At 41.3% G+C, this 20850-nt stretch overlaps 3 protein-coding genes across 3 annotated transcripts in view; 2 read left to right on the top strand and 1 right to left on the bottom strand.

Moving 5' to 3' along the window:
- Positions 1–12153, top strand: part of si:dkey-11f4.7 (piezo-type mechanosensitive ion channel component 2) — a 36173-nt gene extending 24020 nt beyond the window's left edge. Inside the window, exons 36-56 of the mRNA XM_034590424.1 lie at positions 14–134; positions 617–688; positions 805–971; positions 1117–1313; positions 1777–1926; positions 2993–3328; positions 3464–3722; positions 4971–5159; positions 5298–5508; positions 5808–5940; positions 6126–6273; positions 6402–6616; positions 6979–7137; positions 7644–7791; positions 7930–8118; positions 8763–8855; positions 9028–9197; positions 9746–9862; positions 10121–10200; positions 10447–10672; positions 11801–12153. Of these exons, the coding sequence (XP_034446315.1) occupies positions 14–134; positions 617–688; positions 805–971; positions 1117–1313; positions 1777–1926; positions 2993–3328; positions 3464–3722; positions 4971–5159; positions 5298–5508; positions 5808–5940; positions 6126–6273; positions 6402–6616; positions 6979–7137; positions 7644–7791; positions 7930–8118; positions 8763–8855; positions 9028–9197; positions 9746–9862; positions 10121–10200; positions 10447–10672; positions 11801–12056 (3636 nt within the window). The 3' untranslated portion in view covers positions 12057–12153. The remainder of the gene's footprint in view (positions 1–13; positions 135–616; positions 689–804; positions 972–1116; positions 1314–1776; positions 1927–2992; positions 3329–3463; positions 3723–4970; positions 5160–5297; positions 5509–5807; positions 5941–6125; positions 6274–6401; positions 6617–6978; positions 7138–7643; positions 7792–7929; positions 8119–8762; positions 8856–9027; positions 9198–9745; positions 9863–10120; positions 10201–10446; positions 10673–11800) is intronic.
- A 585-nt stretch (positions 12154–12738) lies between these two features.
- On the bottom strand, positions 12739–14894 carry atp5f1e (ATP synthase F1 subunit epsilon). The gene is made up of 3 exons (XM_034590437.1): positions 14742–14894; positions 14266–14393; positions 12739–12926 (listed from the first exon to the last, which is right to left on the bottom strand). Exons 1-2 carry the CDS (start codon positions 14771–14773, stop codon positions 14267–14269), a joined length of 159 nt encoding a protein of 52 aa, XP_034446328.1. The 5' UTR covers positions 14774–14894; the 3' UTR covers positions 12739–12926; position 14266.
- Positions 14895–15660: 766 nt separating this feature from the next.
- LOC117764559 (PRELI domain containing protein 3B-like) lies at positions 15661–20845 on the top strand. The gene is made up of 6 exons (XM_034590436.1): positions 15661–15817; positions 17275–17443; positions 17556–17645; positions 17988–18058; positions 18212–18314; positions 18438–20845. Exons 1-6 carry the CDS (start codon positions 15786–15788, stop codon positions 18552–18554), a joined length of 582 nt encoding a protein of 193 aa, XP_034446327.1. The 5' UTR covers positions 15661–15785; the 3' UTR covers positions 18555–20845.
- The last annotated feature ends 5 nt before the right edge of the window (positions 20846–20850 follow it).

A 20850-nucleotide genomic window follows, 5' to 3' on the forward strand; every position in this document is an offset into this window, starting at 1 on the left:
TGTGATATTCCAGCTGGCCTATGACGCCTGGGTGACCAGCTCTAAGACGGCGCTGAAGGACCTGAAGAAGGATAAGAAGAAAAGAAAGAAAGAAGAGAAGAAGAGAGCAAAGAGAGAGCTGCAGCGACAGCAGGGTGAGAGAGCACCCTGTGGTGTTTACTGTGTGCATCAGCGTTTAATCCCACTCCAAATCTGCAGACATTAAATCTTATCTGTTTAGTGGATTAAAGAGTAGAAGAGAAAAGTAGAAGAAGATACAGTATATTGTTTACAAAGTTATATCTTGCCCAAAGTGCCTAAATTTAAAGGCGCCATTTTTTAAAAACTTTGATTCAATCTGTCCATTAGATTTGAATATTGCCTAAAGGTGAACATTATGGCACCAGGGGATTTATCGGGTCACAGAAGCTTGAGGATACATTCGGAAGTTTATATAATATTATGAATCGTTTGTCCTGGAACTTGAGGTCACAAGGTCACGGAATCTGTATAATCCTCTGGAGACCATGAATTTGACACTGATCTGGCCGATCGTTGTGGAGACTTCCTGCTGTTGCTGGACACCAGGTCGTCACCAGCTGCAAAAAAGTTATTCAACATTAAAACCTCTTTGCAGGCATTGATAGAGCGGACTCCAGTGAACTGGATGAAAGCACAGTGGAGGAGGAGGTGGAAGAGGAGGAAAAAGGTAAACACACATGAACGACTTCATTACACAAAACCACTGGATTCTACCACCAGTGTTCGAGTGGTGTCAGACTTTTGGATCCACGTGTGCTGTATGTATTTGTCCTCTCCTGACAGAAAACATCCTGCAGCGTGTTATCAGCACCCTGAGGTTCAGCTGGGCCTTCGTTCAGTCGCTTCTCGACGACCTGACAGAGAGTCTCAACTCGTTCTGTAAAGACAACCTGGACATTTCCAAAGTGCTGCGCTTTGAGCGAGCGTTACTCAACCAGCAGCAAAAGAAGGTGGGATGAAAGGATATAAGACTGACAATTGTAAACAGTACATATTGTACAATAGATACTTCCCACACACACTGTGTTATGTGTGAGCTACAGCCTCAGTTTCTCTCCTTCTGACAGTGTCAGCGTTGTGTTTCTCACTCCTCAGGGCAAAGAGGTGAGCCAGGAGAGTGTGAAGCAGTTTTATGAGAACTGGCTGTCCCGTCAGAACACACAGTCGTCTCAGGACTACCTGGACGAATCCTCGCCTCCTCCATCCTCACCAGTCAACGTCTCTTCACACCACACATATGCCAAGCTGAGGAACCAAGCGTCTAAAGTGTCCTGGGGCAGCAGCGTTTCCAGGTAGGACGCTGAGTTACTCACATAATTACCTTCTTCTCATGTTGTCTCTCTTCTCCCACAATCGGCTGTGTTTCTTCCTCTGTGTCCAGGCATGTACTGCCAATAAGTGTAGCAGGTCGGCTTAATTGGCTTTTCTAAAAAAAGAATCCAGTAAGGTTATCAGGGCAAGTTCATTTTGCACATTTATGTAATGTTATGTAATGCAATGTAAAGAGCTTTACATAAAATATAAAAGGTATCGTGACAAATTTTGAAGCAACGTAAGACAATACAAATATGTAGGACTTAAAAAGAAATGAAAAGTTACATAGAGAATGAAAAATACATAAATATATTGAGAAATATAAGAGTAACAGTGCTATGTAAAAATAAAAAGTTTATACTATATATATACTATACTATTCAGAGTCTACTTCTCTCCACCTATACCCATCTGCACGCTCTCTCCCTCCTCCACCTTCAGCTGTATGACGGATGAGACGATGCTGGGCTCCCGGCAGCCGACCCAGGAGGAGCTGGACGAGCCGCCCGCTGCCGACCAGCTCAGACGGACGCTCCTGAAGACGACCAACATCGACCTAAACTCCTTTGAGATTGACGAACTCTCACCAAGGTGAAGGAGAAATCTTCAGTGTTCACACACAGATTTGCGAAAGGTTTTTGTAGATAATAAATTCATAACTCAACACTCAGCAGCCACTTTATTAGGTGGACCTGCAAAATCTAATGCAATCCAATAGGACAGCTGAGCTGTAAGTTACAAATGAATAATGTTCAGAGAGGTGTTGACTATGTGTAACTGTGTGTTTACAATTGAAGCTGCAGTTTGCAGTGGTGTTGAATTGTACTGTTTTGTATTAAGAGATGTTAACAATTATTTTCATTAGCTATTAGTCTGTCGATTATTTTCTTGATTAATCGATTAGTAGTCAGAAAATGGTAAAAAAAAAATGTTAATCTAAGTTTCCTAAAAACCAAGATGGCCTCCTCAAATTTCTTGTTTGTCCACGAACCAGATATTCACTTCTGTGTCATTAGAGGAGCAAAGAAAACAGAAAATATTCACATTTAAGAATTTAAGACTTTTAAAAATGTTTTAATTCAGTCAAACTGATAAATTGATTATCACAATGGCATATCTGTGGTATGATATTTCACTAAATTGTAATTGGTGTACCTAATAAAGTGGCCAGTATCTATTTCCCCCACAAAATGAGTTCAGTTAACATAATATCCTTTAAATGTGGAAAGAAAACATTGCAGAGTTTAACCATTTATTTATATAACCAGACGTGGGAAAGAGCATCTAAATGAAACAGATCAGAATGCTATAAGTGTCCGCTCCAGTGGATTTACTCTAGAGGCCCAGTCCATCATGCAAATGTGGGCAGAATGTTCTGTGTGGGAATCGATCACCATCAATTAGTGCAAATTAAATGGAAGCCATCATGTTGCTTTTGTCTGAGATGTTTTTTTCTACCATTCCAGACTGTTTTTAAATAAAGGATAAATCTTGAGATTCATTCATTTCCTTACATCTCACTCGCTTTTCCAGTTGGTGTTTTTATAACTATTTCTTGAATGTTTTTGCGCAACACAACATTTGCTCTCTACATGCGTTGTGTACATTTCCTTGATTTGTGAAGATAAAATATCTGTTTCCATCTTATCCTCAAAAGCTGTGAAGATGGCGCCCTTCAAAAGGAAGATCCCAAACAGGAAGAGGAGGAGGAGGAGGACACAGAAGATGAGAAGAAACCTGAGCAAGAACAAGAAGAGACAGAGCACAAAGAGAAGGACGAACTGCATGAAGAGGATTGTGAGATCGAGAGAGAGATCGAGCTGGACGAGGAACAGCCGCAGAAAGAAGAAGATGAGTGTAATGAATATCCAGAATGCACCTTGGTGGGTTTCAGGGAGAGTGATGGAGAGAAAAGTCTGGACCTCACGGAGTCACCCAGGCCTCTGAGTCAGGATACGAGGAACCTCACTGCCAGCGAGCTGCTGCTCAACAAGTCAGTTGATTCTAGAAATGTGTTACTTTTAAACAAGATTAGAGCATCTTTAAAACAAAAGTTTTTCAAGAGACAAGTTGCTAATCTTCATCTCTTTCTCTGTCTTTCCCTCACTTCCCTCCATCCTTTCTGCAGCATGTTTGAAAACGATGAGATCTCTGACTCCGACAAGTATTTTGTGACGTTGCCGAGGCCACTGAAGCTTATGTTCGCCCTCTACAACACCATGGTGTCCAAATCAGAGATGCTTTGCTATTTCGTCATCATCCTCAACCACATCGTGTCGGCCTCGTTCCTCTCACTCATCCTGCCCATTCTCATCTTCCTCTGGGCCATGCTGTCTGTGCCTCGGCCGTCCAAACGCTTCTGGATGACAGCTATAATCTACACAGAGGTAGGCTGTTTATCACCAGAGCTACAGTCATAAAAAAATGAACTCCTTGTTGGTGGTATAGTAAAAATGCCTGGACCAAAGATGGAAATAAAAGAAGGGAGGTTTATTTCAGGTAGTTTTTTTTTTACAATGCTATTAATGCTCTGCTTGCACAGTAACATAAAGATGGCCTTCATCAATTTTGCATATGTTCGACATTTACCTGGCAGCAGAAATAGTTACTGTGCTCATATTTTTCATGATGCTGCACCAGATAAATAAATAATACAGTAATTCAATACTATCACAAGCTTCACGTGTATAAACCACATTATTCAAGCTGCATTTTATTCTGTTTTTAGAATAAAATGCAGCTTGATTTTCTTATAAAATAAGATAATCCTTTATTAGTCCCACAACGGGAAAATTTGCAGTGTTACAGCAGCAAGGGCGGTCAAATTGACATCAGTAAAGTAATAAGTAACATGGAATACCTATAAGTGCAAGGAATATAAAAAATCTAGAAAATATAAATGGAATAACAACTAATATATACAGTGTAAACAGAATATGTACAGAGAGTCTCGAATCAACCTAACTCCAATCTGTGTGGTTTTGGACTGTCAGAGGAAGATGGAGTTCACGGAGAAACTCAAACTCCACACAGATACAGGGAAAACATGCAATCTACACATAGAAAGACTCGGGTCGAACCAGGATTCGAACTGGGAACCTTCTTTCTGTGAGGAGAAAGTGCTAACCACTGCAGAGCATCTTTTACAGAGCAAATGAATGGAAGTCCACAAAGATGCATGTGGATCCATTACTGTCACAGCACAAAAGGGGTGATTGAGGGGCGACATCATGAGAAAACGTCGGGTGTTATTTATTTATTTGTTTATTTATTTGTTTAGATATTCCGTATTATTTGTAAATCTTCCCAGGTGCGTTATACCAAGAAAATATTGCCACTTTATTCTAAAATCAGTTTTTCTCTCATTATATCTCAAATGATTAAAACTGGTGTTTCATATAGAGTGAGACTAACATTTCAACAGAATTCATCTTTCTGAATTTATATTTTTGGTGCATTAGTTCTATATCTGAACATCAACTACAGAGACATATTCAAATGAAGAACTCTGGTGTTATTATCTAATGTTTGTCATTATATCTGTCGAGGAAGCATTAAAGTTACTGTTCTTGGTCATAACTATTCATTGTTTCATTTGATGCTCAATCCAGGACTTTCTCCTCTGTTTCTCTCAGCTGACTGTTGTGGTGAAGTACTTCTTCCAGTTTGGTTTCTTCCCCTGGACCACGTCTGCCTACAGAGGCATCAATGCAGAGCGGCCCTTTGCCCTGCCCAACATCATCGGGGTGGAGAAGAAAGATGGCTACGTCCTCATGGATCTCATCCAGCTGCTCGCTCTGTTCTTCCACCGCTCCATTCTCAAGGTTGTCATGAAAAACGACAGTTCTGATACATCTGCTCGTTCTAATATACCCGCGTGCCGCAGTTTCTCTTGTACAGGAATTCCAGCACATTTTCCATGCAGCTATGTTAAATTAACTTTTGTGTCTGTGACTGCACAGTGCCATGGGCTTTGGGACAACAAGGAGGTGGAGATGCCCGATTTCTTCAAGAAGCTGAAGAAGAAAGTGGACAAGACGAAGATGACGGGCGGAGATAAGATGGGCAGCAAAGGGAAAGCTTCACGTCGGCTGAAGTTCCTCCCGCTCCAGGCCTCCACCACCTCCATTTTCTGTAGACGAAAGAGAGATGACTCTGGAGGATCTCAGGATGGTGAATATACAGATAAAATAAGTTTTTATGATAGTTCTATTTCTCCTCTCTTTTTTGTTGTCTTTCCTTCTTAATTTTTTGTTTTAAAAAGTTACCTAGGAGATAACGTTTTAATCTGCACTTGTTTGTTTGTTATTTAGTAGGATTGTGCAAAATCTAGTGAATTTAAATGTGGTTTCATAAGGGGACTGTTGGGACTTGGTGGAGGTATGAGCTCTACTGACTGTCATTCTAGTTGCTTGATGAAATTAATCTCCAGACATGACTCACATGACTCCATTTGATTATTTTCACTGGAGAGGTGAAGCCCAAGAAGCAGCACAGCAAGAAGAAGAGACGGCAGCAAAACAAGGCGCCACTGACCAGGAAGCAGAGGATCAGACAGCAGATCAGAGAGAGGATGCTACAGGCCAAAGCTGCCATCATAGAAGTGTACGATGTTTTCTTATCTTTAGTCTTTGCTTCACATATGACACGTTATTGCAATTGCATATAATCTTTTTTTCCCCGCTAACAATATAAAATGTTTTGTTTGCGTCTGATGTCTGAGAAAAGATTGCACCTTTTCCAGCTTCTGTGGGTTCCTGATTTCTGTACTTTCGTCTCTTTTTCTCTAGTGCCCTTCACATCTACTTACCCATAAGGCAGTTTTTCTACGACATCATCCACCCAGACTACAGTCCTGTGTGTGACGTCTACGCCCTCATGTTTCTCATCGACGTGGTCAATTTCATCGTCACTATATATGGATATTGGGCTTTTGGGGTTAGAGTCTTTTGTGTATCTCGTCAAACTCAGAATACACATCTATATGAATGTTACTTAGCAAGATACATTCACACTTAAATGTATGTTTTGCTCAATATGAAAACATCTGCGTCATATTTGTGCAGAAATACTCCGCAGCAGCCGACATCACAGAGTCCCTGTCGGAGGACCAGGTTCCAGAGGCTTTCCTGGTCATGCTGCTCATGCAGTTCGGCACCATGATAGTGGACCGGGCTCTCTACCTGAAAAAGTCCCTGCTGGGAAAGTGTGTTTTCCAGGTGGTGCTGGTGTTTGGCATACATTTCTGGATGTTTTTCATCCTCCCCGGGGTCACTGAGAGGTCAGAGTTCATCACCTTCATTTGTTTCTGGTCACTCAGCTGTTGAATTCACTACATTGACACTGAGCCCTTGTTTAGTGTACACAAACACACACACACAACCACACGCACACACACAAAAGCAAAAGGGGTGATGCATACCCTGCAAGTGCATTGTATACATCACTGCAGTGTTTTCCTTAATGACCTAGCCTGTGGTGGCCCACCATAGTTTCATAGTGATTCACTCCCGGCCCTGATATGTAAGAGGATACCGTGTGTCCCACACTGTAAAAAGGGTAAAGGGTAAAAAAGAAAAAAACATCTGTTTAGTTTCCTCATTGATATCTTCTTCTTCTATTGTGTCATTTATATCTCTGCAGGCGGTTCAACAGGAATCCTGTCGCTCAGCTCTGGTACTTTGTAAAGTGCATCTACTTCGGCCTGTCTGCCTACCAGATCAAGTGTGGCTACCCAAACCGCATCCTGGGAAACTTCCTCACCAAGAACTACAACTACCTGAACCTTTTCCTCTTCCAGGGGTATGAAATAGTTACAAGGATTAATATCAATCAGGATAGACTTCAAATGAGAAATGAACTAAAGTTATAGCCATGCACAATGAATGAGTGAATGAGAACCCTTCAACCTGGCTGACCCCTGGTGATGTCACCAAGGTTGGAAGGGGATGTGGCTGCATAGTATAGGAAACACCTGCTGGGTCTAGACACTGGTGGTGGTTAATAGGATCGAGAGAATGTTGAGGATCTGATGAGATGTGTGGACCCAGTTCAGATTCGACCAGGACACTGAATATGGAGACTGGAGGTAACTGGGAAAATAACAGTACATCAATGAAATGACAGCTAACCGTGACTGAGAGGAGAACAGATTTGACAGCAGCGACATGATTGGCTGATTGACCTCATGGCGAGATTAGATTGGATCACCGTAAACACCCAACATACAGCTGATTAGAAGAGGCAGGGAGAGTGAGAGAGAAGGTTTTACAAAATGAACTGAATCTGAGTCTCCTGTCCTCTTTCAGGTTCCGTTTGGTTCCCTTCCTGACAGAGCTGAGAGCAGTGATGGATTGGGTTTGGACCGACACCACTCTCTCTCTGTCCAGCTGGATTTGTGTTGAAGACATCTATGCGAACATATTCATCCTCAAGTGCTGGAGAGAGTCTGAACAAGTAAGTGGGACATTGGTGTCCTGCTGCATCATCACCATGCAGCACACACTCAACTTAGAAACAATATTAAAGTGGCGTACAAAAGACAAGAGCATTTATATTTTCAGCTTCGTAATTATGGCAAGTTGTTTCTTCCAGAAATACCCCCACGTTCCAGGGCAGAAGAAGAAGAAGGTGGTGAAATATGGGATGGGAGGATTCATCATCTTCGCTCTCATCAGCATCATCTGGTTCCCACTCCTCTTCATGTCACTGGTCCAGTCAGCAGCCGGGGTGACCAATCGGCCGGTGGAAGTCTCCATCCAGCTCAGCATTGCAGGATATGAGGTCAGGATGGATATGAGTGTGTTGAACTTATATTTCAATCTGGAGAGACTTCGATTTAGAGGTGGAACAAACATTTTTTATTGCCATGCACTACAAAGAAAGTGATGGTATATGACAAGTCTTTTGGTGTTTAGACCCTGCTGTACCCTGTTTTTCTCACTCTCTCTCCTCACATATGCTTGTGATGAGCGTGATTACGTGGAGGGGGATTTAAAGGATTTAACATTCTCTCTCTCTGCCATCTGAGTGCCAGCAGTGTTAATTGTTTGTTTCCTTTTGAGTTGGGGGTCCGGTAGTCCTCTTTTTGTTTTTTTGTTTTATTTAGATATTGTTTCTTAGGTAGACAGGGGGGAAAGAATCTGGATCCAACGGCCCATTGCGTGGTTGGACCAGATCTTCCCATTTTTTCGATTCTTCTTGGTCAGGCCTCCACACTTAATTAGTTTAACATTTGTTTATTCTTTGGTTTTGTTAATAAATTCTTTGTTTAACCGTGACGCTTTATATGTTGGTTGAGCCAAATTACATTTATGTTGTTGTGGCAATAATAGAACCCATTGTGATGTCATTGGGATTAGAAAAGGGTGAAGAAGGTGTGAGGACATGTATTTTACTCTCTGGTCTGACTGCTTGTGTTTTCACAGCCTCTATTCACCATGAGTGCCCAGGAGCAGAACCTGGTTCCATACACACAAGCTGGATGGAACCGGCTCACTAAAATCTACGCTACTCATCCAGTAAGCACCGCTTTATTTTACTGTGTGTGAGACCAAAGACGAAACCGTTCACTCCAGCACTTGATCTCAAGTTAGAGGAACGAGATATTCATGACAAATAAAAATGGTCTCTTTTGTGTGTTTTAGGATTTAATAGTAAACATCTATTAAATGTTATCTCTCTCTCTCTCAGTCTGCCATGCAGTTCATAATGAACTACTATGCTGAGGACATTATTGTTGCTAAGATCAAGAGTGATGCCAGTCTGGTGTGGAGCATCAGCCCGGCCAGTCGAGAGGCCATGATACAGGAGCTCAGCAACTCCTCTCACATATACATGACCCTAGGCTGGACGCTGCTACGGTCAGTTATGTGTTTCATAATCTCTGATATAGAACAATGTGTTTGTATGTGGTCATGTCGATTCACTGCTGATGTATAAATTCATAGGAACATGTGTAGCTACACACTGATTTGCTGATACATGCATTTTTCTAAAAAGTGCTTAAATATATTTTCATACTTATTGTTTAGCTTTTTTCTCTACTTATTCTGTTTTGTATTTTGATCAATAGTTGACAAGCCGGATTAATAGTTCATGTGTGAATGGATGTGAACAGTTGCACATGACAGGTGACATCACACGTGACATGACTGTCAGTATCATCGATGAATGTGATAACCATGACACTAGTTGTATTTTGTCAGATTCATTTCTTTGGGATTCAGACCTTTTAATCCTGCTTGTACTGTATGAGTCAGGTGGTGATGATGGTCCATTTTACTATTTACATAACCACAGATTATTTTATTATGTTAAAATGCTTGATGCATTTCTTCTGTCTGCATTTTGCACGGATGTACAAAGCTTTGCATAAACTTTGGCACCTGTGCCACTTCACACTCCTCAGGAATGCGTCCATATCGATGAACCCAGAGACGGTGGGAGAACACACTGTGAAGTTTGAGGACAAGAACTTGAGAGAAGGGATCATCCACATGCTCAAAGGCAACAGCAGCAACTTTGTGTGAGTCTCTGTCAACGTGCACAAACAGCTGCTTTTGGCTGTTTTATCTTCTGCAGGTTTCCTTTAGAGATGCTAATGCAAAAAAAAGAACAGCTTCACGAAATCAGAGAAGTAAAACTCATACCTACGAATGTAAAGCGAATGAAAGTTGAAGAACTGTATGTTATCAACTATTTCTCAACACTTTCACAGCCCAGACATTCATCTGCATCATCACATGCACTATATTTCGTTATGTTGTGTTGTTCTGCTCTGCAGGATCATTAACTCTCTGCTACCAAAGTTCATCAGGGGTCCCAAAGGACCTGAATCCAAAATGGCGACCAGGATGAAAGTAGGTTAGTTACAGCTTATTTTACATTTAAATAAATACTGCATATATTCTTTGGCAAATTATAATTGCATGGTACTAATGTAAAGGAATGTAGTCATGCATTTGTTTGTAATTTAGCTCCTTTTGCTCTCTTTCTATGTGGGATTGAATTCTTTGTATATCGATGAGGTCTGGACTCCAGAGAGGATCCGCTGATCAGAGTGATCAGTCCTGCAGTTTGATTTGACCCCAGGTTTTCCTTTTCCCCTAGAGCTCTCAGACCGCCCAGACCTGCAGGCGCTCGCTTTCTTCAGGCCCATGTCGCTCAAACTTCAGCAGGTCAACAGGACGTCAGAGAAGGACGCAGACCAGTGGTGGATGGTGGAGGAGTGCTCGCCTGTTCTCACCTCCTCTGAGCTCAAGTGTGAGAGTATAGAGGTCGTGGTGTTCAGTGATAAAGTCAGCCCCTCCAGTCTGGGCTTTTTGGCTGGACACGGGTAGGTAACAAGACAAATTTGATCTGTCAGGAAATCAGTATTATGATTGTGGCTGGACTTGATTCCCCCTCTTCTCTGGTTTTAAAGAGACATTTGAAAACTCTGTCCCTGCTGCAGCTCAGTGGTTCTCAGAGTGCTTGAAATTTAGATTTTTTTTTTGTTGATAATCCACACACCTCATTTCTAACATTTATACATCAGCCTCTTCCCTTTTCACAGTGGGGGGATGTTACAAACTACACTTCCTCAGTTATTGTACTTAAGTACATTTTTCATGTAACTGTACTCTACACTCAAGTACATTTATTTTCAGCTACTTTTCACTTTTACTTCATACATATATCAGCAAATATATTTTTCTTTCTGCTTCATAACTACAAAACCTTGAGTTAGATGTTCACATTCTTCTTTTTAAAAGTAATCGATGAGGAGAAGCGAAATGGTCCATTGTTACAAGCAGAGCAAGCATGTAATATTAGATCCCGCCTCCTGGAGCAGCAGCATCACTGATGAAGAGGAAACATCTCAAATGAATGCCGAAGAGGCCACTGTTGAGTCATTAACTAATATAACAAAGCCAAGTGTTTTCAGTAGCATCATCTGCAACATTCTTTATTAATATGACAGAGTCTGTACTTTTACTTTCAATACTTTAAGTACGTACTTACTTTCACTCTAGTAGAAGAGTTGTTGTGGGATTTATACTTTTACTTGAGGACATTTATTTGTACTTTTACTTAAATAAAATGTTTGAGTGTTTCCTCCACCACTGCTTTTACAAGTGCTAAGAGACACATCTTTTGCATTTGTCAAATCAGATTTTTTGGGGGGGGATCTTTGAGCATTTAAAACCAAATATTACTGAGTACACTGTAGTGAGGTGATATACGGCTGACATATCTTTAATCACTAGCCAATCATAGCAAAACCACAGAATCCCAATTGATGCTGTAGCGCTGATGTACAGTGTTTTGAGATTTTGGGAGAACTGTCCCTTTAATTTCACATCTGCACAGGTCAAGTGATCTAATATAAACTTTGATATTATTAAAACGTCAATGGGTTTTTGAAATGAGTCTCACACACAGACTCACCTTAAACCCCCTCACTCTCTGCTCCTCACCACAGCATCGTGGGCCTGTACATGTCCGTGGTGCTGGTCATCGGAAAGTTCGTCAGGGAGTTCTTCAACGGGATCTCCAGGTCCATAATGTTTGAGGAGCTGCCGTGCGTGGACCGGGTCCTGAAGCTCTGCACAGACATTTTCGTGGTCCGGGAGACGGGAGAGATGGAGCTGGAGGAGACACTGTTTGAGAAACTCATCTTCCTCTACCGATCGCCGGAGACCATGATCAAGATGACCCGAGAGAAGAAAGACAGCTAGGGTTCCAGAATCTACCACCAATCACTTGCCATATCGATCCAGTTGTAATGAAGATGAGAATCCATTTCTCTGATATTAATTTTGACCTCTGACCTTCATGGACAGACTTTTTTTAGTGGATTAGTAAAACATTTTCCATTGTAAGAATTCATACTTTTCCTGATTTTATTTATAAACATCTTTAACATTTTAAAAGATCATTGATGTAGATTTAACTTTTATTAGATCGATAAGATTTAACAATTATGTGACTTCTTTTAACAATTTCATCCAGGAAAATGATTCTTCAATAATTTACAAGGCACTTAACTGTAACAGGGTTAATCTGGACTGCAGTTAGATCAATTTGAGTGCAGGCTACTATTTGTCATTGTGAATACAATTTTCTGCCCATTGAGTATAATGCATGCAATTCTGATTTAGGTTTTTACTGTTGTAAAGAGCACAAATCATCATACTCCTCTTTTAGGGACATTTAAAAAAAATCCTTGATATACTTACAGATCAACACACACACATACCTCTGTACTGTAAATACCAATGTGTCTATGTAGACTACTGCTCTGATTTATTTATATCAAAATAAAAATTGTGGTTACAGACTAAATGGTTTGTGTCTCAATCAATCTGGTATGGTGTAAATAGAAGATTCACCAACAAGCACATATACTAGGAAACAGAGTGCATTTCAGATATTCATCTTTAATACAATTTTAAATTACAAATAAAAGGGAAAAACTGTAATTTCATTCGGGTCCCCGTTCTAACAAGTCATCTTGGTAACCATCTTTTTTCCATTCTCGGTGGTGGACAGGATAGTGACAGGACCTCACAACTCCAGAAAAGTTAACCACATCATAGTGTCACATCCTGGAGGAAAAACAGAGAAGAAGAGTGCAAAGCATATTAAACATTAAATATATATATTTCTGGACTTGTGTTGCAGCCAGTGACAGAACATTTCACCAGTGAAATGGAAAAATAAATTCAAAGAAATACCAACAAATTCTGGTAACAAGAGTCATTGGGAGACGATATATCCCAGGCGTCACACAGAGAGAAGATCATTTGGTGCCATCACAATAACCTAAATTTGTAATATTACCCTTCCTTAGTATATTCACATTAACAGAAATTTTGATGAGGGGGGCCAAACTAAAAGGACTAAAAAGAACTAACCTCTGACGACGAGCGACTACATTTATTTCATCAAACACAAATGTAGTACCTTTCCTTATTATTATTATTATTATAATACTACTTTACACAAGGTTATATTTTCATCAGCATTTGTTTGTCTGTCTGTCTGTTAGTCAGCAGCATTACACAAAAACATCTGGATGGATTCCCAAAAAACTTGGTAAGATGTCACATGGGTCAAGGAAGAACCCATTCAATTCCTCGGATATGGATCGGGGGGGATCCGGGACTTTACATTTACTCTTAATGTGAGATAGGGATTTTTCACCACTTTCCCAGTGAATAATTCACAGATCTTGATGGAATTGTTTTTTGGAAATATTTAAGGAAATGATATCCGAGTGTATGCAATTTGGTGCAGCTTGATTCAATTTAAAATGATTGTTGGGCCTTGACAGCAGTATGTGCTATACCGAATGCCATTCTAGTTACATATCCAGTTCTTAGTCAAATATAGTGTGTAGTACTCATATTCATATGACAGCTGGAGTTACTTGTTACTATGCCGATAAAGATTTTGCATACTAAACATAATCTGTGCCTCGTGTAACTGAGGTAGAAATATAATGCATTTCTATAGTTTTAACTAAGCGATACAATAGATATTTAATTAGTTAGACAAGTTTTAAGTTAGCTGCACGTTAACTAAGTTATTACAACATTGCAGTGATGCATAAGAGTTTGTGTTCCAGAAAAAATAAAACCACATAACTACAAAACACTGAAAGGGGTCGTGAGTTCCCTTTTACACTTAAACCAGTGATACTATTGTACTTTTACTCGTATTAAATTGTACATGTATTTGCTTGTAGTGTGGTATTGATCAGTAGTGTTGCTGCCTAAATGATCAGAAGTCTTCTTACACCAGAGTGTGACTGTAAGTGTGAAGCTGTCAATGTCACCGCGGCCTTTCCTTCACACCCCCCTGATGCGTTCAGGGGCCATGATGACTCCACCTGCACATGGGATTCAGCCGCTGCTGACCGTCAGTGTGACATAATGAACTTACGCTATGCTGCAACTTTGGGTTTTAAGACTTTGACGCTGGCTTCTGCGACCTTCATAGCTTCAATCCTTGGCTGCGGCTTCAGCGCAGCGCGCACCGCGTTAGCGCAGATAGCGGAGAAGCGGATGTAGCTGCAGAGAGGACACACACGTTAGCCGCATGCTAAAGGGCAAACACCACTGAGAATGACCAATCTGATAAGAGACAAGTGGGACCGATTCTTTACAAACACACGACATCACCGTTGCATTAGCAGAGAGAGTCGCATCTAACACGGGGGTCACTTCAACGAATGGGTGGAAAAGCTAACTCAGGCTAGTAGCTTAGCCATGTAGCTCTGGTGAAGATTTAATAATGAAATACGGACAAGTACTTTGTAATCGTTAGCAGTTCAGATTTAAGGGTCTTCATTAATAACACCGCGTTCAACTGGGAGCATAACACTGACTGTGTGGTGGACATTTCCTGCAGTTTCTTACCTTATGCCTGCCTGTCTCCAGTATGCGACCATCTTGTCTGTGTTGTGGCTTCAAGGACAGTTCGGATATGTGCGTGATGACGTCTTTTGACCTACGCAGGCTCTGGTTCCCGTGGTTCTTCCCCCACCCAATGAGGACCGCGCAGGGTCATGATTGACAGCTCTGATGGGTTCTGGTCCGCCCCCTCATGCAGAGTAAAAAAAAAAGTACAGTATACTGCTTTTAAAAACTGGTTTTCTGGATAAATCAAATTATTTTCTATTTCCATGACAAAAAAAAAATATCTACTCTGTTTTTCTGAATTAACAAGATTATTTACTGGGTCCATGTTAATAGTTTGTCAGCTTTGTGAAGGCACCTCAGGACTTTGAGATGGTTCAGAGTACAAAGATTTTCAGAAAATGATTTCGTTAATTCAGAAAAACAGAGCACAATTATTTCTCTCAAGTTAATGAAATACACTTCTCTACTCATTTCAAAGATGTTTTTTTAAAGTTTAGGATTTATATATTTGTTTTTTGTCACCTTGAGTGACGAGCTGACAAAAGCACGTAATGTTTTTGCTGACAAATTTTGTGTTACCTACTTCCAGAGTTGAAATATTAACTGTTTCTATCGTAGTGTAGCATGTAGATCAATCTTCAAGACTCAAGACAAGGAAAATAGCTACTAATAATCATTATTATCAATAGGACTATGTGGTGATAATATCCAGAATAAACACATTATTTAGTGGTTGTGGTGAAGGGATTTCACCATGAGCCTGGATGTAGAGTGGAGTAGCAGCGGAGTTTTAGTGACACGAACCTGTTCATATTCTCCTTCATTGTATTCGATTTTATGAATTAATTAAAATAAAAACATAAACAACACTCGGATTGTTCTGGGTGTTTTCGGGGTGCAGTACGACTCTCTGTCGCCAGGGGGAGTGTCGGCTCTGATGGGAATTAAAGCGTCGCTCCTGCGGATCCTCCCTCCCCGCTCGCACCGGTCACGCTGTCACCAGTCGCCGGCTCCCGAGCCCCGACAGAGAAGCCTGTTAAAATGAAGATCTGGGCGTCAGAGCACATTTTCAAGTGAGTGCTTTTCCTGTCTGTGTTCTCGTGATACACGAGGAGCTCAAGGTCACTGTTTTCCTCGTGTCTGAGCTGTTTTGTTCGGTTCCCTCCACACTGTCCGGGCAGCAGCTGCTAGCCGCCGCCAGTCGCTGCTAAGGTTACACCTAAGTTAGGTGACTTCTCACAAAGAGCCCGAGGTTAAACTACCTGAATAACGTCTCGTACTTTAGCTATCACAGCTCTGACATCCAGCCACACGCACCATTAGGGTTCAGCTCTTCCTACAAACACGATATGTCCGCCTTTGTCCGCGATAACCTCTCTAGCTAGCGGAGACAGTTAACTTCTAGGTTAGCTTTAGCTGCTAGCCGGGAAGCTAACTTTATCAAATCTGATGCAAGTTGCTCACAACGTTACATCGTTTTCCGCGTGGAAGCTCGTGGTGACATGAACTCCACGGCCTGATCGAAGTAAAGCTGTATCATGTGTTGTGTTCAAATCATGGAGACTTAAGCTGCGGCTCAATGTGACATTATGTTATGTAACGGCCTGCGGGTCCGTTACACCAGAGGCTCTGAGGTTACGGTCGCGCCATTCTCCGAATAGTTCGCTTCCTCACTCAGAAATGAAAGTATAGCAATGAGACGTGGAATGTTTTTGTTGATGTTCCCTGAGTGGACAAGTGTAAATCCACGATGTGATGATCTGTGATGTGCGGAGGGGGCGTTCACCGCTTCATCTGTATCTTCACTGCCATCAGTGATCGGTCAGTGTGGTTTGGAAGTGGTGTTTACTGGTCACTTGGCTCAACCCAGTGATCGCAGAACGCTAACAATACAATCAAAGAAGAGTTATTTGAAATGAAACAAAACATTAAATTGGATCTAGAAACTTCACCTTCTGACTATCTGAGTTAAAAATAACTAGCTAAAAACAGAACTGGACCACAAGACTCAAAGGGAAACAATCATTCTAAAGAACTCCTACATCCTGCCTTTAAATCACCCTCTGTGTCATCACACATCACGTTCACCTGTCAGGGAGAGGAAAAGGAGCAGGAGGAAAAACATAAGTTTGTGTGTGTAACAGATGTTCAAATTTACTTTCACATTCCCCCAGCATACTAAGTCTGCCCATGTCTCTGTCATGAAAATGGAGTGAACAACATGATCAATCTGATTCCCACTGTTTGATATCCAACATATTGTCACATCATCGCAATGCATTTTTTATTTGCAGGTTCAGACAACCTAATCTGAAAAGTAATAAAGATATTGTCATTACTAAATTTACCTAATAGTTATAACAAAATAGTTCTCCTATTGTTTAGATTTTTGTGTTTTCAATAGGATTCTGCACTCCTGCACTAAAATATCAACGTTCCATCCACAAATTTTCATATGCAGTCTTTTGCCAGGATGTTAAACACCCGGCAGGAATTTGCTGTTTCTAATGGCAGTGTTGGTTTTTGACAGCCACCCATGGGAGACGGTGACTCAGGCGGCGATGCAGAAGTACCCCAACCCCATGAACCCCGGTGTGTTTGGCGTGGATGTTCTGGACAGACGTGTGGACACAGAGGGACGGTTACACAGCACCAGACTGCTCAGCACAGAGTGGGGACTCCCTGCCATGGCCAAGTCTGTAAGTTACATCATCAACGAAATGCTCGAGTTGAAGTGATGCTGCATTTTGTTTGATGATGTTAAATAGTTTTTCTTTGCACTGAGCCTGAGTTGTGTCCATTTTCCTGCAGATGATTGGGGCAACGAGATCATGCACGTATGTTCAGGAGCATTCAGTTGTGGACCCCAAAGAGAAGACCTTCGAGCTGAAATCTACAAACGTAAGTGTTATTGATAGATGGATCTATATTAATGAGAATAAGTACTAGCTCTTCTTTTGGAGCAGCAGATCTAGTTAGTAGCACATTTGGATCAAACCTAAAGATATAGAGAAGAAATAAAGACCAAACTAAAGATCTGTAGTTACTTCTGTTCGTTTACCAGGGGAATGGTCTCAGTGAGAGAGAGGATTAATGTTAGAGCTTCGTGGCTCTCCCCTCCCTGACTGTGCTCACTGCAGTTGCTGTAAAAAAAACTTTATGGCATGTAAATGTAAACATTATAAACATTATAAACTTTATATGTGATGTAAAAAGACCAACAACTTTATTTTGTCTCTCCAGATCTCCTTCACTAACCTGGTATCTGTGGATGAGAAGTTGACGTACAAGCCACATCCGCAGGATCCTGAAAAGTAATTGACCCTGTTTTGAATATTGCTCCTGTGAAGTCAGATTTGATTGAAAGAATGTGAAAAAATATCAGTCTGTACAAACGTGCAGAAGTCACAATAGATTTTCAGGTTTATTGTTGACCTTATTATTCATGTGTTTGTTTGTCTTTTCAGAACGGTACTGACACAGGAGGCCCTGATAAGTGTGAAAGGCATCAGTCTGAGCAGCTACCTCGAGGGTCTCATGGCCAAGACCATCTCTGTCAACGCTGGCAAGGTGAGAAAAGCACTCAAATCTCCCAATAAGTCTTCATGACACAATGACTCCACAATGTACCTTACTGCACTTAGTTCTAATATCCCTGTAGTAGTTGTATAGTAATACACTTGTCTGTCTCAGGGTCGGGAGGCGATGGAGTGGGTCATCAGACGACTAAACACTGAAATCGAGGAGTTGGCGGCGACCGCTCGTGGTACGATGCGTGTCCCCATGGCAGCAGCCGTTGCAAACAAATGATCCTGGGCCTGCCCCGTCGCTTCCTCCTGCATCATGAACCGATGGTCTTCTCAAACCTTTGCCCCTTAAAGGGGTCCTCATCTGCCAGCACAGCCTAGTAACCACAGCCCCGTCCTTGGTATGTTTGTCTTTGTACGTCACAAGAAGTTGCTGTTCGTCCTTCCTCGACAGGCTGCGCAGACGAGTTCGATACTCATCTCTGTGGGCAGTGAAGGAAAGTATTGAGTACAGTTAAAAAAACAGAAGAAACAAACACAGGGTTCAGATGAACTGCACTTGAAGCTCATAGGATTTAGTCTTGTGAAGTTAAAGCTCTTTTTTAAAAATTCACGCGTTGCCTCCGCATCATTCATAACTTATTCATAACTTTTCTAATCTTTCTCCGCTCCCTCATCTGCGTATGTCTTCTTAAATCTCTTTTAATTCCTTCCAAACCTTTTGTGAACAAGCTGAGCACTGCTAGCAGCTGAAATGAAGTCACTTTCACCATCCAGCAGAACTTGCCAAAATATGTCACTACCAAAACCTCACCAGTGCAGACAGGCTGTTATCATCTTATACTGTTGGTAATAAAACTGCACATTTGTCTTTTCACTCCTTGGAACAGTTTTTTGAAATTCCCGGATTGCAGTGTTTCTGTCACGACTCAAGGCTCCAAACAACGCCCCAGAAACATCTGTCAACATGTTGTGAGAACAGTTTGTTTCTACTATAAAGAGAGACGCAGCTCAGTGCCAGATATGAGTGCAGGTGAAGTGGCCCGACAGGAACACCAGTTTGCAGGTATTGCATGGTGCTGGGAAAACAATGGCACCTCTCTTGTCTGGGTCTGGTACAAGCAGCCCAACTTTGCCTCCAGGTAGAAGTCAGAGAGACTGTGGCTACTGTGGCTACGACGTTTTCATTTGAAAATGTATCAACTCTGCTACGTAAACACCTGGCATCCGCATTGCCCTGTTTTAGTTTGACAACTGTGTTTTAGTCTGGACAGGTTGCTAACAGCTGTTGTGTAGTTAAATTCTGCTCTTCACAATGATACATCTGCTTACATTCATAGAAGAGCTATTACTCAAGCAACATGCCCAGTGCACGTGAATGGTCATATGGGTTTTCAGGTGTGTTGGTTAGGACGGGGATTAAAACACTCGTCTGAACAGCCATTCTTTTATTTTGAAAACAGAATAATAGTGTTGATTTAGCCAGTATACTTAAGGTCCAAGCTCTGCAGCAGTGGGGATGGTGCTGATAAAGGTGGTGAACAGCAAACAATGATGGCTTCTAGGCTTATTTGTTGAAGGCGTCAAAGCATTTAAACAGAATGGGAGATGGAGCTTTAGTGAAATCAACCTTTTGTACCGTTAATAAAAAGATGCTGGTCTGTCTGCTGTGATCCTGTTGGACTGATCCTCAGATTGTGTTGTAAAAATGACTTGATTTCTCTCTTCTCATAATCTCTGTTTGTCTGTTTGTTACGGTATGTGAACAAGCTTGAATGTTTAACTTATATTCAGCATGTGTACTCGAACGTGGGCGGGAAGTTTCTTGAAAAGTACCGAGTTGTGTCCAGCGTGTTGTGAACGCTCACCAGTGTTGTCAGAGGAGCACTACAGGGTTATGTTCAGGAGCATGGAGTGTGCCAAGATGGAAATCATTTTTAGAACCCCCATAACAGTTCACTTAGGATATCATTCATAAACAAGCTGTTAATAGGTGATGTTTATTGTATATTTCTATTGGTGAATATTGACAAAGGCTGTTTGATTTATTTATTTTTTAAAAATTGTATCTGCAATTTTTATATTTAATTTCCCAGGTACATCCCTGTAGGACTCTCATACAAATGCTAAGCGATGACGGTTCAGTTTACTACTACATCTGTTTCACACTGTACCATCTCTCAATGGAGCTCCACACAATCTCAAGTCTTCCCACGTGCCTCCACAGTTCATCTCTTGCTCGACCATCATGGTGTCGAGCAAGTTTATAACTGCGTCTTTATCATTAAACTTCAATCCCATCAAGCACTGTCCTGCCCTGGATCCTTCTGCCTGAAGCCTGGTCCGCTTCCTAACGCGCCCATCATCCAGTCAGTATCCACACGCAGCATCTCCTTTCATGAGTGAAGTGTGATGATTTTTCTATGGGGAACATTTTAAGTACAAGTGGCTGTAAATAGGCTTATATTTATATTTTGGTAGTGTTACATTCTGAGAATGGGAACATGTAACACAATCTGAAGAGTGCACACTGAAATGTTTCAAAAATAAAGAGATGTCATTGTTTCATGAAAACAGCT

Source organism: Hippoglossus hippoglossus, chromosome 7, assembly GCF_009819705.1.
Source record: "Hippoglossus hippoglossus isolate fHipHip1 chromosome 7, fHipHip1.pri, whole genome shotgun sequence".
Taxonomy (NCBI): domain Eukaryota; kingdom Metazoa; phylum Chordata; class Actinopteri; order Pleuronectiformes; family Pleuronectidae; genus Hippoglossus; species Hippoglossus hippoglossus.

What these genes read in the sequence shown, in the direction of transcription:
- atp5f1e (XM_034590437.1), bottom strand. Translation starts at nt 14,773, where the DNA reads ATGGTCGCATACTGGAGACAGGCAGGCATAAG. An exon ending in TGGAGACAGGCAGGCATAAG is followed by an intron (nt 14,394 to 14,741) that starts GTAAGAAACTGC and finishes TCCTCTCTGCAG; the next exon opens with CTACATCCGCTTCTCCGCTA.
- LOC117764559 (XM_034590436.1), top strand. Translation starts at nt 15,786, where the DNA reads ATGAAGATCTGGGCGTCAGAGCACATTTTCAA. An exon ending in TCCCTGCCATGGCCAAGTCT is followed by an intron (nt 17,444 to 17,555) that starts GTAAGTTACATC and finishes ATTTTCCTGCAG; the next exon opens with ATGATTGGGGCAACGAGATC. An exon ending in TCGAGCTGAAATCTACAAAC is followed by an intron (nt 17,646 to 17,987) that starts GTAAGTGTTATT and finishes TTGTCTCTCCAG; the next exon opens with ATCTCCTTCACTAACCTGGT.